The sequence below is a fragment of the Megascapheus bottae genome, chromosome 2 (assembly GCF_031878675.1).
Source record: "Megascapheus bottae isolate mThoBot1 chromosome 2, mThoBot2.hap1, whole genome shotgun sequence".
NCBI lineage: Eukaryota > Metazoa > Chordata > Mammalia > Rodentia > Geomyidae > Megascapheus > Megascapheus bottae.
Window position 1 is genome coordinate 63,482,215 of NC_143510.1, and position 17,135 is coordinate 63,499,349.

The 17,135-nt window shown below is 35.1% G+C and overlaps 1 protein-coding gene across 1 annotated transcript in view; it reads left to right on the forward strand.

Moving 5' to 3' along the window:
- Positions 1–17,135, forward strand: part of Trhde (thyrotropin releasing hormone degrading enzyme) — a 346,217-nt gene that overhangs the window by 297,460 nt on the left and 31,622 nt on the right. The window contains exons 13-14 of the mRNA XM_090328261.1: positions 14,832–14,979; positions 16,771–16,868. Coding sequence (XP_090184387.1) covers positions 14,832–14,979; positions 16,771–16,868 — 246 coding nt within the window. The remainder of the gene's footprint in view (positions 1–14,831; positions 14,980–16,770; positions 16,869–17,135) is intronic.

Below are 17,135 nucleotides of genomic sequence, written 5' to 3' on the forward strand. Positions count from 1 at the left end.
TCAGGTCTGAAATAACAATCCTAAATGTAAACGGCTTCTGATCCAACCCATTTGCCACAATTGCTCTTTCATCAAAATCCATCCGCAACAACTTCTACTCCAAGGGAACAGTCCCTTTCAAGTATGAGGGATAATTCAGCACAATCTAGACTGAAAGCTATGGAAAGCACTCAAGCCTTATTAAGGATCACTCTATCAGCAGTAATATTGAAACATCATGCAAAACATTTAAAGGTACCTGTTGAGGTGATATAAGAGAATTAAAAAAGAACTGTGGCTTTTGTTGAGGCAAAGGAGACATGAAAACATGGTTTAAAAAAGAGAGAGAGAAAGAGAGGATAACAACAAAAACATTGCAACAAAATAAGCCATGTTAGAAGTAAGGAAATTTTCACACAGATTGATAGGTACAAGTGAAGAATGATCTTGAGAGAATCAAGATAAATAAAATAGAAAAAAGCAATGTAGGGCTGGGAGTTTGGCCTAGTGGTAGAGTGCTTGCCTAGCATGCATGAAGACCCCGGTTCAATTCCTCGGTACCACATACATACAAAAAAGCCAGAAGTGGTGCTGAGGCTCAAGTGGTAGAGCTCTAGCCTTGTGAAAGTCCAAGGACAGTGCTCAGGCCCTGAGCTCAAGCCCAGGACTGGCAAAAAAAAATCAATGTAAAGTATACAGCAACATGGTATATGGAATAGGTTATTATGCATTTCTGCGTTTGTTCATTGGGTATTTGTAAGAAAAATGGCACTGGAAAAGAGCAAAATTTTGTAGACCTAGGAGGAATTATGGAATTATGAAGGCAAAATGAAGTTATGTTGATTGGAAATTACCTGTGTTTGAGGAAAGTAATCTTAACACTGACATCTTACTTAACACTGACATTTGTCCTGGTGTCCATACCATGGGATTTATGGATTAAACAAAGCAATTTATCAGGCTGTCTGATACTTCCATCAGCAAAAAGAATCTAATGGGTAAAGTTTTTCATAGAACCATATTGTCCCCTGAGTACAAGATACTGATGAGTCTTGAATCCATTTATGCATTAAAACAGAGTTAAGAAATTGTGGTTGCAAATCACAAGCCAGATTTTAAACTTGAAAATTTTAGAAATAATTCAACAGATATAAGCTGAGAAAGTTCAAAGTGTTGGTGTAAAATATAGTGTGATGCTATATTCATCTTTCTTTGCAAGGACCTGGGAAATATAAATTAAATTACAGATACATTCCAAGGGAGGAAAAAACTCTTCAAAGATCTTTTGCTTAATGGAGATACAATTCCTTTAGAATGAATACGCATGCTAAGTGTAAGTTTTTTGATGAGTATTTTAATCCCAAGTAATATGTCAGATTTTTGGTTCCTTTCATCTAAAACAGTACTTTTAATATATTTTATCACTTTATCATCTTTTACCTTACATTTCTTCCTCTCTAAACATTAAATTATAGAAAATCATTATCTTAATAATATAGAATTAGCAATGTCAATGATTTATTCAGATGCTAGAATTTTCTTACAGAAGTAGTTCTTTTTCCATAGAACTTTCTGTTATGTCAGTTAACACCTATGAATAATATTGTTGAGCTAATTGGTGAAAACTAAGAAAATATATTTGTAAACTGTTATGATGTAAAATTCTATACTTATATTTTGGAACAATATCTTTATCCTGAAATTAACTAGTACCTTGTTGTTATTTTGTGATAGAAAATTGCTTCACATAAGTGGTAATGAGGGATAAATTTTCCAGCAATAAAAAAGGACTCAATTGTGGGATTATTATTAAAATTAATGAGTATCATTGTTAGAGTAGAGTAAATCTATACCATTAATATCCTCTAGTTGTTAATCTTCATTAAAGAGTTAGAACATCATCATTACTTTGCCAAGTTTTATTTCAACATTATCAACATTATTGTAAAGGTAAAGTTAAGATTTTATGTTTCTGAGCTGGGAGATTAGAATTAATTTAATATCTCTACCTAATGTTTCTTGAATTTTGTAGTATTGGAGCTTGGAGCTAAAATTGAGAGGTTAAAGAGACAGTATCAGAAAAAAAGTTATTTCATTCTTAACCTCTACCTCAAGAGCTTTTTGTAAATTGTCTATAAGCTATTGTTCCAAAGAATGAAATAATGATAATGTAATGATATAATAACGATAAAGAGGTGTTAGTTGATTCCAAATTGGTTTCAATGTGTTTTTATTCTAATAATTGAAATTTTTTCTCATATCAAATCAGTTATACTTACAAAACAAATTTCCAATATCATTTCAATACTTACATACTTATACCTGTATATCTATACATATATCCTTTATTTCATTAGGTTATCATTTAGCACCCTTTGAAGGAGAATAAAATACTAGCATCTGTGCCTCCTCGAAGGTGATTTTGAGTGGACACAGCTGTCTTATTCAAGATACAAATCTTTTTCATATACAGCAAATTATATACTTGAAGTCCTTTTTCTATCTCATCGGTAATAAAAATACTTTTACTTTCCACATTTTTATTTCCAATGGCATTGGGTAGCTTTTAACTCTAATTTGGTATGGAGCACAATATTCTGAGAGACAGAAAAATATCACTTTAAGTCATAAAGAATTAGGTTAGCGATTTCATTTCTCCAAGACCGGAGACTATTCAACTAAGATTAGAGGAAGAAATGATGGCACACCTAGAAGGTGTGCCCTGCTCTGTCCCTTTCCTGTCATTCACTGTTGCTCGAGATTGCTTCTCTAATGTGCTTTAATATCTCCAATAGCAGCTATGATTGAGTTTAAGGGAAATGAGGATGGTTATGTGTTATCGTTACTAAATGAAAAACAATCTTTACTTTTTCTCTTTGATATGATAGGAAAGTATTAAGGCCAAACGCTTTCTCACGAGGTATAAAATCTACATGCGACAGATGATAGAATATTTGTCTAACTGATGGCTGAGTAAATCACCTCACTTTCATTGTTTCCACAGTGTTGGCCAACACACTGCCAGTCTGGCTTCCCCTCCTGATTTAAACACATGATTCAGAATGACTTTGGAGGGTTGCAGTACTCATGGATTTATGAGGCACTTGTATATGTGATTCTCATCACTGTACAGCAACCCTGTCGTTTTTTGTGACAGCACCTGTTTGACTGGTTTTGGATTTATGACAGAAATAATTCAGAACAGAGTAATAATTTTCCCTTGGCAATTACACTACCATTTGGTACTTTGTCCCTAAGGAGAAAATGAATGTGCTGGGATCTGTACATGAGTTTTAGGAGCTTGATGGAAGGAACAAATCAAGGTCAGCATACAGATGTGGAGCCTATGGTAGCTAAGATCTAGTTTGGGGCCTTTAGTCTTCAGGCTGTCCATATTTGTGAGGCACGATATTGTTTGCATCCTGTTCTTCATTTCTTTCTTTTTTATGTTTAATTCACAGAATGACTCTGAGCAATCAGCAGCATTTCCCCCATTTGATATAGAATTAAATCACAAAGTGAAAAGTTTCCTTGCATGAATGTATTATTTAACAAGTATTTTTAAGTGCATACATCGAAAATGCTCTATAATATATACTAGAGACATGGAGACTTTAATACCGTATCCTTGATTTGTTTATTAATTATTTGGTATGAAAATTTCTGATTATAGATACAAATTGAAAAAAGAATGTAATGCATCTCCTGATCCATCACCAAGTTTCAACTATTATTTATTCACGATTAGCTTTCTTTTGAGCAGCTCCCCATTCAGATTTTCATGTTTCTTTGAAGCAAAATCCAGACAGCAAAAGAACTTATTTAAATAATTCCACTAAATGTTTGTAAAAATGACTGAGTCAAAATTTATTTTTTTATTGCCAGAATTTATTTTTTTTCTTTTTTAAAAATATTTTTATTGTAATTAATAAAAGGGTTACATGATATTTGTCAGATAGAAGGTGCATTAATTCACATACATTGATACCCTTTCACATGTCTTGGTCCCCATTACCCTCCCCCCACCCCCCCTCTTGGTTTTCCTCCCTTCCCTGTCCAATTTCAAGTACCCAAATACAAATGTATCCAATATATCAGATAACAAAGTGAGATATTGTGACAATATGAGATAACCAAGGAACAGCAAAAGAGATGAGAGATAACATTATAACTAGTAGAATCCTTGGGCTCTACTAGCAGAGATTTGCAATAGAGCAAAACCTTTATACATAAGGCCATATAGTATGAAGCTAATTGAATGGACCTCTCAGATATTGAAACAAAAGCCATATAATGAATGATTGCTGTCCTTAATGTGCTATGTTATCACAAAATTTAATTTGATTGAGTTCCCTTACCTCATTTGATTGTTCTAACATCCCTCCTTTTGGGACTTCAAATGAAAATGCATTTCTTTTTAAACATACATTATCAGATAATTTTATCATTTTTTAAAAAATGATTCTCTTTATCTGCTTATAATTTCAATCTCAGCTATTTATTTAGAAAATTAAGGAAATATAATGCAATGATATATCTATAAATCCCTTAAGTCTATACTTGGTTTTGAGAGTTCCTTCTGAAATTTTTAATTGAGGTAGTCTACCTTTGGATCTCTTTCCAAGCTCATGTGTGTGCAGTAAAATTATGTCCAAAATTTCCCTTATAAAACACTTAGGTTGTGAGTATTCTTTAATTTCTATTATAATCTGACTATAAAACCCATAGATACTTCCTTCTCTTAAATTTTCTCTTTGAACTCAGGGCCTGAGCATTGTTCTTGAGCTTTCTCAAAGCTAGAACTATACCACTTGAGCCACAGAACTACTTCCGGATTTTCCTGTGTATGTGGTATTAAGAAATTGAACTCAGGGCTTTGTGCGTACTAGGCAAGCATTCTACCACGAGGCCATATTCCTGGCCCCTGAATCGGTAGTGTTTCTAAATATTACTGTTGTTGTTGTTGTTGTTGTTGTTATTGTGGATATGTTGCTGCTTCATGAAATCAGTCTTTTTGAGCTGGGCCAAGAGTCCTCTCTGATTTAGGGAGTTTAGACCACATACTAAAGGAAGGTCAGGAATGCAGTTCAGATATGAACAACATGGCATGAGCAACTGGAATCAAACTACTAAAATATCCAAATGCTAAATGCTATGTCTACAATTAACCATACAATCTTATTACCCAAAATCATGGCCATAAACTAAACCATACACCATTCTAATATGTCTAATTACATTTCTTGGCTTGTAAGGTTTTTTCTTGCTTCATTTCTTAATTTCTCCTTTCTTGGGTTCTTTTCTTGTTTGGGTAATGGGAATATAGGACTATTGACAGGTTAAAAAATCTTTTTCAGAATGAAGTGAAAAGATTTGTGACTTGGCATGTAAAGGCTGAGTGTTTAGTATTTGAATACTAGTATCACTTCATTTGCAATAGGACTGTGGAGAATGAAAGTTTTTCTGTAAAATGGGGATGGTGATGATAGAGAATTGGCTAATATAATTCATGTAATACACTGGCACGTGAGCTGGAAGAATGCTGAATCTATATTGGCCATTGAAGTTACTGATCAAACACCTCTTGGACAAAGACTGCAAACTAGGGGATTTACTTTTTTTTTTTTTTTTTTTTTTTTTTTTTTTTTTGCCAGTCCTGGCCTTGGGCTCAGGGCTTGAGCAGTGTCCTTGGACTTTCTCAAGGCCAGCACTCTACCACTTGAGCCTCAGCACCACTTCCAGCTTTTTGCTATGTATGTGGGGTACCGAGGAATCAAACCCGGGTCTTCATGCATGCTAGGCAAGCACCCTACCACTAGGCAAAACTCCCAGCCCCTACTCGGGGATTTACTAAGAATTTTGTATGTTGTAAATTTTACTATGTTCATTTCAATTTGGGTATTTCACCTAAAGAAACTTATATAAAATATTAAAAAATAACTGCACAAATATGTTAATTTTTATCTGAACATGTATTACATAATATATTATAAATGTGTGTGTATATAGCCTAAATACTCAATAACAGTGAATTAGACTTCTTTACAGAACATTATTAGAACCAATTCAGAGGTAAGAATTTTACCAGTATGAGAATCATGATAGTTCATATAAACTTGTATATTCAGTCTGATAAAAATTTCTATGAAAAGCAAAACTTTTGATGTAAAGTTTAAGCTAGAGGAGACCCACCTGGCTCTTTGTAAGTTATTTGTTTTGCATGATGTTCTTTCTCTTTTCTAGTTTTCTGTTATTCATACATTTCTCTAAAAAGCAGACACACAAGAAGCTAGAAGCTTCACTGGTTTATGGGCCCGTAGGTTAATTATTTGATATCTTGATAGCAGCAACCTAACCTCTACAAAATCCTGTCGGAATTTTTGTTCTTTTTACTCCCATGTGGCTGTTCAGATCATTAGGAAACTTCACTGCTGCATAAACAGAATTTAATACTAGCTTGAAGAATGGTGCTTTCCATGGAAATTAAAGCCATGCAGATAATCTTCCTATGTTAATTCAGTTTATTTTCTGTAATGAATTGTATACTAATTGGCTAATTAACCCAAACTGGAACATACAGCTTCCTGCCTATAAAATATATATGTCCTTTTAAAATACATTCATTACCCCAACAATTTATCAATGATCTTCTCTTTTTTATCTAATACTACATCTAATAATAAATAAATGAAACTTAGGAATATATGTTCTCATATCTCTACAAAGAAAAACCTTTTAACAAATCTCAGATACGGTTGAACATCCAGAGAATCATGTTTCGTTGTTCTTTTTCTTTTTTCTTAACATCCATTTCATTCACTGAAATATTCTACTTGTGATCATAGTGTGTACATTGAAAGAGAATCAGAATTAAAGTCTTACTTCATTTCCATCTTGGTGGTGTAGCATATTTGAGTTGGCAATGGAGTAATGCCACAACTGAGCATCGCCAGAAAGTAGAATCACCTTTTAAAGCAAAAGTCAAATCAGATCCTTTCCCACCTCAAGAAGCTGGTGATGTGTTTCTAACACACTTGCAGCCAGTCTGGGATCCTGCTGTGTATGCCATGAGAGACTGTTCTGCCATGCTGGTGGATCTGAACAGCTCTCTGCAAACAAGGAACCTTGGCAGGAAGCTCGTGGATAAGAGCTGCATGTTGGTGCAAAGGCTTCTGACTTTCAGAAGCTACTGAGCTGAGCTCTGGCCACCTCAGTCTTGTGCTGCATTTCCAAACACAGCTTGCTCCAGAAGCCAGGAAAGAACTGACTTTTACAAGCCCAGTTATTTCAAGTTTCATTAAAGAGGCAGACCATTTTGTTTCGGGAAAGGAAACAAAACATTTAAATAAAGGAAGAGCCATTGATAGGAAGAATAGAGAGTGAATACAGAAGACACCCATCACAGTCCGATTAATAATTTAGAAAGTGACTTATGGTCTACCTTGGATTTCCCATTCAACTTCCTCTGAACATATAAAACACCTTTATCTTCTACAAAAGCTCCCACATTTGATGCTCTCTCACTGTAAATGAAGTTGGGCATAGAAAGGACCATGTAATTGGGAAAGTGTGAAAAAATAAAAACAAAACAAAACCAAGACATTTCTTGGTACTACAGTATAGGGAAGGATAATTTAAACTGTGGCATCCTTCTCTTCCTTTCTCCCTCCCCTCCCTCCCTCTCTCTCTCTCTCTCTCTCTCTCTCTGACTCTCTCTATTTCAGCTTAACTCATTATAATTAATCATTTATCATGCAAGTAAGAAGACAAAGCAGAGAAGATTCTTTTACTATTTATGATTGTAAATATATGGCATTTGAAAAATCAATATAAAAGCCCTCTTCCCTTACACAGCCTCTTCTCTGTCACAAATATTGCCTTGCCTTCAATATTGAATATATTGTCTGGTAAAGAAAAGGGAAACAATTTGAAGGCCCTATTTAGTCCTTCATGACAGCACTGCCTACCATAAAGACCTCTGTTATTTGTCCAATGTCCTACATATGTTTGTTGTTTCAGAGCATTTGAACTTTCTGTTTTCTCAGAATTCTCCTTCCACAGAGTTGATAGTTCTATTGTTTTATTTCATGTAGCTGAAGCCATCCCAGGCCACCTTATTTAAATTTTTCTTTCCAGATTTCTCATCCGACCTGCTGTCCCTTCATGCCAGCTGTTGTACACACACACACACACACACACACACACACACACACACACACACACTCACATATAATCAAATGCATACATATATGCAGTATATGTATATATGGAACTCAGGCTTCATACTTTCTAGATAGGAACTTTCTACTTAAAGCACAATTCCCATCCTTTTTCCCTTTGGCTTTTTCTCAGGTAGTATCTCGCCATTTTGTCTAAGGACTGCCTTGGACCACAGGCACAAACTGCCATGTCCATGTTATTGATTAAGGTAGGCTTTTTGCCAACTTCTTACCTACACTGTTTTCCAACAATGAGCCTTCTGATGTCTCCTGAGTGCCTGAGACTGCAGGCAGAAGCCATCCCAGCAGGCTTTCAGAGTAATCAGAATGAGGAGCCTTATGTGATAGAACCACTAGGTTTTGCTTCAGCCTTACTTTACCCTGTTGATACCACTTGTTAGCTATGAACCTGGAAGAGTGATTATCTTTCTAAAACATTTAGCTTTCACATCCAACAAATGAGCATATTAGTACTGATCCAGAAGCTTTGTACTACTGCTCTTATTTTTTAATAAATTTTATTGTGAAGGTGATGTACAGAGGGGGTAGATTCAATTGCATAATACATTTCTTCTTTGAACACTGTCACCCCCTCCTTCATTAGTAATAGAAGCAAACTTAAACCATCATTGTCCTATATCATCATAAGTGGTATATAGTAGTCCTTAACATATGGTAGTATAAAATAGTTAAATCCATGATTTTCTAGAAATTGCCAAATTGACCATAAAAATATGGTCTCTTTTTCTTTGTGACAAATACTTGTCAGTTATTACGTCTTTCATTTACTGGCCTAGTGCAAACTTGCTTCTGACATTATTTGATGCCCGCAGTCCCCTCTGTCTTAAGATGACAGCTGATTTCTTGCGAAAGATTTGGAAATAAGGAGGACAGGGGATGGAAAGAGGAAAGCCTAGTTGTGGTGATACGAATTAGACTATAAAGGTTGTAGAATGGTTACTCTGAATCCTTTAATTCTGTAATGTTTACAGAAAAAGAAATGATTGTAGAAATCTCACAGTTCATCAGTGTCGATTTACAGGTCAGGAGAAAGAGGTTTGTAAAGCCTCCATAAATGTATTTATAGCTCTATTGCAAACAACATGCTTGCTTTGGGGAGAGTGATTTTCTAACTAGGATACAGAGCTGTGAAATAGCTATAAAGGGATTTGATTTTTCCATATCCTGGCTTCTTCAAAACTAGTGGCTAGAGAGCAGTGGTCTTCTATGTGTGCCATATTTATCAACAACAACAACAAAGCCAACACCTACACATGAGTCCAGATGACATAGTGCCAGGCATCAGTCAAAAGGCCAATATGCTGGTATTTAAAAAAAATAATACAATACTGGAGTATGAACTCAGGTCCTTGCATTCATTTGGTTTGCTTGCTCAGCCTCAGCTTGTGCTTACCATTTGAGCCAGGTCACCACCCTGAATTTTGGCTGATTAAATGGAGATTGAAGTACATGGATTTTTTTCTGCCTTTCAACTATGATCCTCTAGATCTTATTCTCCTGAGTAGCTCAGATGATAGGTGTGATCCACTAGCACCTGGATGTTTGAAGTAATTAGTCTTAAATTATGCTTCTGTCTTAATGAAATGGGCAAGTGGAACTATTTTAAAGCAAGGTCATTGTCACGATCATTTAAGCTTAAGAAATATTTATTGAGTACCTACTTTGTGCTAAGTTCTGTATTAAGATAAAGATGAAACCTAGAAACTGTTTAACTTCTGTTTGGTAATAATTTCTTGGAAGGGAAGGAGAAAGAAAGAAAGGGCCTATGAAAACTGCATATTTTGCAATTCTCATGTTTTTATGTTTATTATCTATTGAAAAGATATTGAGCAGCAGGGGTGGTTGGAGTTTCTCAAATACAATTCTCATATTTTTAACTATGTGGCTACAAATAAGGAACTCTCTTTTTCATCTCTGCACAGAGTAGTTCAACCATACATAGATTATACCTTCTTTTTTTTAGTAGCTGAGCAAATGTACATTGGTGAGCAGAGATTCTTCTCTCAAGGCTTTTCCATTGAATTCTGTGATACTCCAAGGATTATGGTATTCTAAGTTGTGCTGTATTATCTTAATAATGAATAATAAAGAATAAAAACCACAAGCTAGTAAAATTTTAATTGAGCATTTCAGCAAGTGCTTAAAAAATTGTTGCCTAAGGAACACATCTAGTGTCTTGTGCATAGATTGTGATATATGTAGTAGGCGATTTATTGGCTTTAAATGAATATTCATTTAATGAAGATGAGTGCGGTTGTCTAAAAAGTCTGAAGTTTGTGCTTTCCACTCTAAAAATTTCAAGGTGTGAAGAAACAATTGCCTTTAAATAAAACTCACAGTAAAAAGAAAAGCTGCCCATTTTAATAGATTAGGGTTAAAATTCACAGCCTCAGATCAGTTTTTATAAGCAGTTCTGAGGATTTTAGGTGAAAATTAAGGCAGAAAATCAGCTAATACTTTCTGGTTTTAATACCTTTCTCATTAAAATATTGACTTGTATATGTTAAAGATATATTGTATTGCAAGCTCCAGTAAATTGGTGGGTGGGGTGGGGGTGAGGAGGGAAGGAAGGTGTGTGTATAGCTACAGAGGGACAATCTGATTGATGCCTTTAATGGTTCTTATTTGATTCTCCTTTTCATGGTCTCTTCTTCAGTTCCTAAATTGTGTCTTATGCCTCCCCCAACACAATCATGAATGTAGATCTCACATATCACTTATTCCTAACACATCAATAAGACACTATGATTACACATTCTTTGAACTTGCTCTTTTTCCCATGTTACAAGCATCATTTCTTTCGGATGATACTGATCTGAGAAAACTGCATTTTAACACCAGACCCTGAATGTGTTCTCTATGGACTGATTAGTTTAAACCAATGTTGGGGATCTAAATACTTCTTATATTGATGACATTATCCATAGTAGTAATCACAGATATCATTACCAGCCAATTACACAAACACACAGCTAGGCTAGGTAACCTATTCCCCAACATTATATCTCACAGTTCTCAATTTTGTAATGAAGCTGATCTCCTTCTTGGCCAATTAAGTGTAGCTAAATATTTTGATCTAGTCAGTTTAAATGCAATTCTATTGAATTATATAGTAGATAATGACTTACATATGGTGGTAACAAACAGGAATGAGGGCAATTTGGGTGTAATCTGTTTTTTATTCTGTGTGAAACTGCATTAGAGAAGGTTAACTGCTTTAAAAAAAATAGACCCAAACATGTTTGTAGCTCAAGTACAATGACAGATAGTTCCTGAATAGGTAGAACTGGCTTGGCCACAGAGTGGTACAGGGATCCAAAAATAATTTGGATTTTGTTTTCGTCTTCAAATTCATTATCCCTGCCACTGATGCACATCCATTGATTAGATTTTGGTCATATTAACAAGTCTAAACCTGAAAGACTGAGAATTTGACCTCATGGAAGTAGAGCAAAAGGTGGTGGCTGTCAACAGCTTGATGGAGCTTTGTGAGAGAGTTAGAAAATCAGTGATCAAGCTGTGCACTGGTGGCTCATGCCTGGAGTCCTAGCTAATCAGGAGGCTGAGATCTGAGGATCACAGTTCAAAGGCAGCCCAGACACAAAAGGAACTGAGACTCTTATCTCCAATTAATCACTAGAAAATGGGAAGTGGTCCTGTGGCTCAGGGGTAGCGAGGTAGCCTTGAGCTAAAGGGCTCAGGGACAACACCCAGGCCCAGAGTTCAAGCCCCGTGATCCACAAAAAAAGAAGAGGAAGAAAAAGAAAGAAAAAGAAATAGCATAGTACATTAAAAACAAAAAATCCAAAGATCTTTTTTATGTATTTCGGGTTCATTGCAGAATTCTGTGCTTCCATCAGAAAGAATGACAACAACCCTTTTTAAGGCAACCCTTTTTAAGGCAAGACTTGGAAAAATTATATTAAGTGAAATATGCCAGACCCAAAGAAACATAGGTTTCATGGTTTCTCTCATTTGTAATAATTAGTTTATGGCAAGGATAGTTCTAGCAGAAGATCACAATAGCTCAATATAAAATGATGCTAATAGAAATGAACTCCAAGATATGGAAATAAGCCTTTGCATTTTATAGGCAAGGAATGGGAGGGCTTGAGAAATGAATTATTACCTAGTTGTACCACACATACCAGTGGTAGCATTAGACTCAGGCTCTTTTAGGTTCGTCTTCCCAGAACATTATTTGCTGTTATTTATGTAAACGATCATAACGCTCACACAGCATGTCATTAAATAATGTTCATAATGCTCACACAGCATGTCATTAAATAATGGTATCTATCCACTTATAGAAGTGAAATAAAATGGAATATGTTTCAGTTGATGTAGGTGATCATATCTAAGCCTCTGTGAACATAGAACAGAAGTAATTTTCAAATTCCTGTAAGATTTACAAATCGTGAATAATTAAATAGTTTACAAAAGAAATGAATCAATTTTTTTTAGCTGTGGATATATTTTAGATATGAGGCCTTTGTCTGTTGTATGGTTAGTGAAGATCTTCTCCCATTCTGTAGGCTTCCTAATTAAATTACTGGCTATGTCCTTTGTCATACAAAAGCTCTGCAGTTTAATGCAGTCCCATTTGGGCTCTCCTGGCAGAGATTTGCAATAGAGCAAAACCTAGATACATAAGGCCATATAGTATGACGCTAAATGAAAGGACCTCTAGGATATAGAAACAAAAGCCATATAATGAGTGATTGTTGTCCTTAATGTACTATGTTATCTCTCATCTCTTTTGCTGTCCCTTGGTTATCTCATATTGTTACAATATCTCACTTTGTTATCTGATATATTGGATATATTTGTATTTGGCTTTTTGAAATTGGATAGGGAAGGGGGAAAACAAGATGAGAGGTGGGGGTGGGGGGAGGGAAATGGGTACCAAGACATGAGAAAGGGTATAATGTGTGTGAATTAATGCATCTTCTATCTGGCAAATATAATTTAACCCTTCAATTAATTACAATAAAAATATATGGGAAAAAAGAAAAGAATCATCACCATGTCTATTTTGTCCACAAAATAGTAATGGTTTCTAAAAAATCCTCAAACCTAAAATTACATCCTTCATGGCATGTGAAAAGAGAAGATAAATAAATGCTAATTAATATTTAGAATGACATGATCTGGAGCACAATTACAAAATCTGAAATCTTGGACATTCTGTTTCTTGTAAGGCAACCAAGTCACTGTTTTATATATTTATATATTTATTTATTTATTTTTCGCCAGTCCTGGGCTTGCGCTCAGGGCCTGAGCACTGTCCTTGGACTTTCTCAAGGTTAGAGCTCTACCACTTGAGCCTCAGTACCACTTCCAGCTTTTTTCTATGCATGTGGTACCAAGGAATCGAACCCGGGTCCTTGTGCATGCTAGGCAAGCACTCTACCACTAGGCCAAACTCCCAGCCCCTCACTGTTTTATTTTTAAAAATTACATCCTTTTGCATTAGGTAATTTCCTATGGTAACAAAATCTAACTGTACTACCTAAGAGATAAAGTTGCTTACTTTCTCAAAGTTGTAGCCTAATATCATTCTATATCTACAAGTTTGTATAAAATAGACATTGAGCAGCAGAAATGGTACCAACCTTGATAGTCTTTACACTAGCCTCATGTTCCAAGCTATTACGGAAAATGTGGCATTATCACTCCAGTCTGCTTTATGTCAGAGAGTAACAATGCTTGCACTAATTGAATGGTTGAATCACCATCTTTAGAGTGGCCTATGAATGTGTCATTCATTTAAAGAAAACTGAAGTAGAATAATCAGAGTTGGTTTTTATTATGAGCCTCAGAAACATTAACTGTAAACTAATTATAAGCATGTTTAGTAAGAACTAAATAATCTGAGAAACATTAAAAATGAGGATGAGAATACACTCTGCTTGCTCCTCACCTTCCTTCGACCATGCACAAACAGAAGGACTGTATATAACCTGATGATGCTGTGAAGGGACATGGTCCCATGGGCTGGCTTTTATATTTCCCACCTCCTAGGTAAAAGTCTGTAATTACTGATGATTGTCTTTGTCTTGTCACATTACTCTAACTCAACATTTTACATGGATCCATCAATGACATATAGAATATGTTCTCGTCCTCTCTCTCTCCCTCTTTCCCTCTCCCTCTCCCTCTCCCTCTCCCTCTCTCTCTCTCTCTCTCTCTCTCACCTGGGGTTTTAGTCCAAGGTAAAGACTGGGCTTCATCTCTGTTTCAAAGATGGCATCTGCTTCTTGTGTCCTCATATGAGCTTCTTTAGAAGAGCTTCTGTCAAGATAACACTCAGGATTATTTTTGCTCAGCTTCCATCATTCTTTCCTTTTTTATTTAATCCATGCAGGCTGATGTTTTGAATTCATTCAAAGTTTTAACTTTAACTCTGTATGCATGAAGGGGTATTAGCACTGTAAGTAGGACTGTATTTTAAAAGTGGGTAATTTTATTTTTATGGCACTGAGTCTGCTTTTTTTGTATTGTGATGAATCTTGCTTTCTGCAAGGTTATTTGCATAAGTAAAATCTCCAGTTTTGCATCATGGTGAACTTTCTGCACGTAATTAACATTCACTTTCTTGTGACTGTGCAGGGCTGGCTATTTGCCACAGAATATTCCCCTGGAGCTTATCAGATACCTGTCTGAGGAGAAGGATTTTCTTCCCTGGCATGCTGCCAGCCGAGCTCTTTATCCTCTAGACAAATTATTGGACCGCATGGAGAACTACAATATCTTCAATGTAAAAAAATACATCATTTATTTCATCTCTCTCATTTAAGAAGATAAAATATTTTTTCTTAATCAATTATATGCTACCAATCCTGAGTTATTTTATAAATTCCTTCTGCTAGTTTGTGTTGTCTTTTTTGTCCTGATTTTCAGTATAGCACCAATGACCCTTATCTGAGGAAGAAATTTAATAGAAGCTGCCTTTTGTTCCAGCCTGCAAGTGTCAATTAAGCTTAAATGCTTCAGAATTTAAGATGAAATATACATGACAAATCCGTAAAGTTCAAATGTACTTTCCAAGAGTTAAAGGGCTTGGTGTTCACAAAGGACTTTAACTTGGGTAGAGTGATCCCAAAGATCTTAACAGAATATAGACAGGTTCAGTAAAAATTCCTAGTTGTTATTTTTTTATCCAGAAGGGCATGGTGAGTCCGATTCACTTCCTTAATTAACAAGGATGAGATCAACATTGAACCAAAAACCCATTCATAATTGGGTCCAAGGGGAAACAGGAGAGCAAACAATAGATAATCCAAACAGACGTCAAGCCATGACAAAGATCCCAAACTATTACCTGACCAGATTTTTCTATTTTCAAAGCCTAACAACTCAAAACTGCTCTGCACATACTCCTTAACCTTATTTAATAATTGTTTTGAATATTAGGATTAAGTACTCCTAATGGCCTCTTAATTCCTGAAAGTCTTATCACTGTGCATTTTCATACACTATTTTCTTTTCCCCAGTAAGAAGCTGGGATGTGTTTCATAACATTATTTTATACTAATTAGTGTATGTGTTCAAACATCATTGAAAACTGCATTTCCAAGACTCCATATCCTTTCTTAGTCATCTATCCTACGGGATGGTCATGACAGTTGCTTAATTCGTTACTTATCCTAAGCCTACAGGCAGATAACACTATATCTTTTTTTTTTGTAAATGAGAATAATCTTGGCTGTACTGCTTATTATCATTAGTTTAGTCTAAATTCATCCAACAAGCATGTAACAATTGAGGTCATTACTGTTATACTGTAATTATTTTGTCTATGAGAGAACCATTTAGAATTCTCTTTCTCCATAACAGAAAAGCTGTAATGTGAAATGTTTGTGAAAGCAAAATACACTTTTTATATATATTGGTACTTTTGAATAGTGTCAGATACCTCATATTTGGTAAAAGTGAAGAACTGCTTCTGTTCTAATTTCAGTGCTTTGTTTCCTTTGACAATTCAAGTGAGGGAGACCATATCTTCCATTGGTATTGATGTTTAAATAAATAATTTGAATATATTTTTGACTTTGCAATAACATAGCATTACATGGAGATTTTCTGGTTATCTTAACTTCAACAATGCTGGTCTATTGACTGGGCCAGTATAACAGCCTTGCTTTAAATAGTTCTATTAACAAAAGTAAATCAATATCAGATGCCTATTTTCCTAAAGTGTACCTATATACATTTGTATGGGCATATGCATGGGTGTAAGTATCGGTTTCCCTTATTTTTCTAGTAAAAACTGTTACCTAACGTAATTATTATTGCAAATTACACAGTCATTCAGGAGAAAGAAAAGAGCAGTTTACTATCATTTTGACATGAGTATTTTGTGCTTATTTTCTATGATGAAAGAACTGTACTGAATAAATTAGAATAGAGCATTTTTCTATGATTTATGACTAGTTAAAAGTAGATATATCGAACCATTATAATGATAGTGAAATTTGTAGAATATTAATTGCCTTCATAGAAAAATTTGAAACTGGTATTATCTTTCTTTTTTTTATTCTCCATTTAGGAATACATATTAAAACAAGTTGCAACCACATACATCAAGCTTGGATGGCCAAAAAATAATTTTAATGGATCCCTTGTTCAAGCATCCTACCAACATGAGTACTGTCTTATTTTCTTACACTCTTTTCTTCCCCAGAGCTGTACAGTAACACATTTCCAGCAGCACTGTGACTATAACAGCAGGAGAGTCCCTTTCTTTCATTCTTCATTTTGCATTTCACTTTCCTGTAAAAACTGTCTCTGAGTATTAAGGCTTCCATTGCCCAAGAGTGAGAGAACAAAAGTGGATATGTCCTTCCTGCATTTTCTTTGGGGATCTTTTATTGTGATATTGAGATCAGAACGTGTGCCCCTTGGTGGAGAATT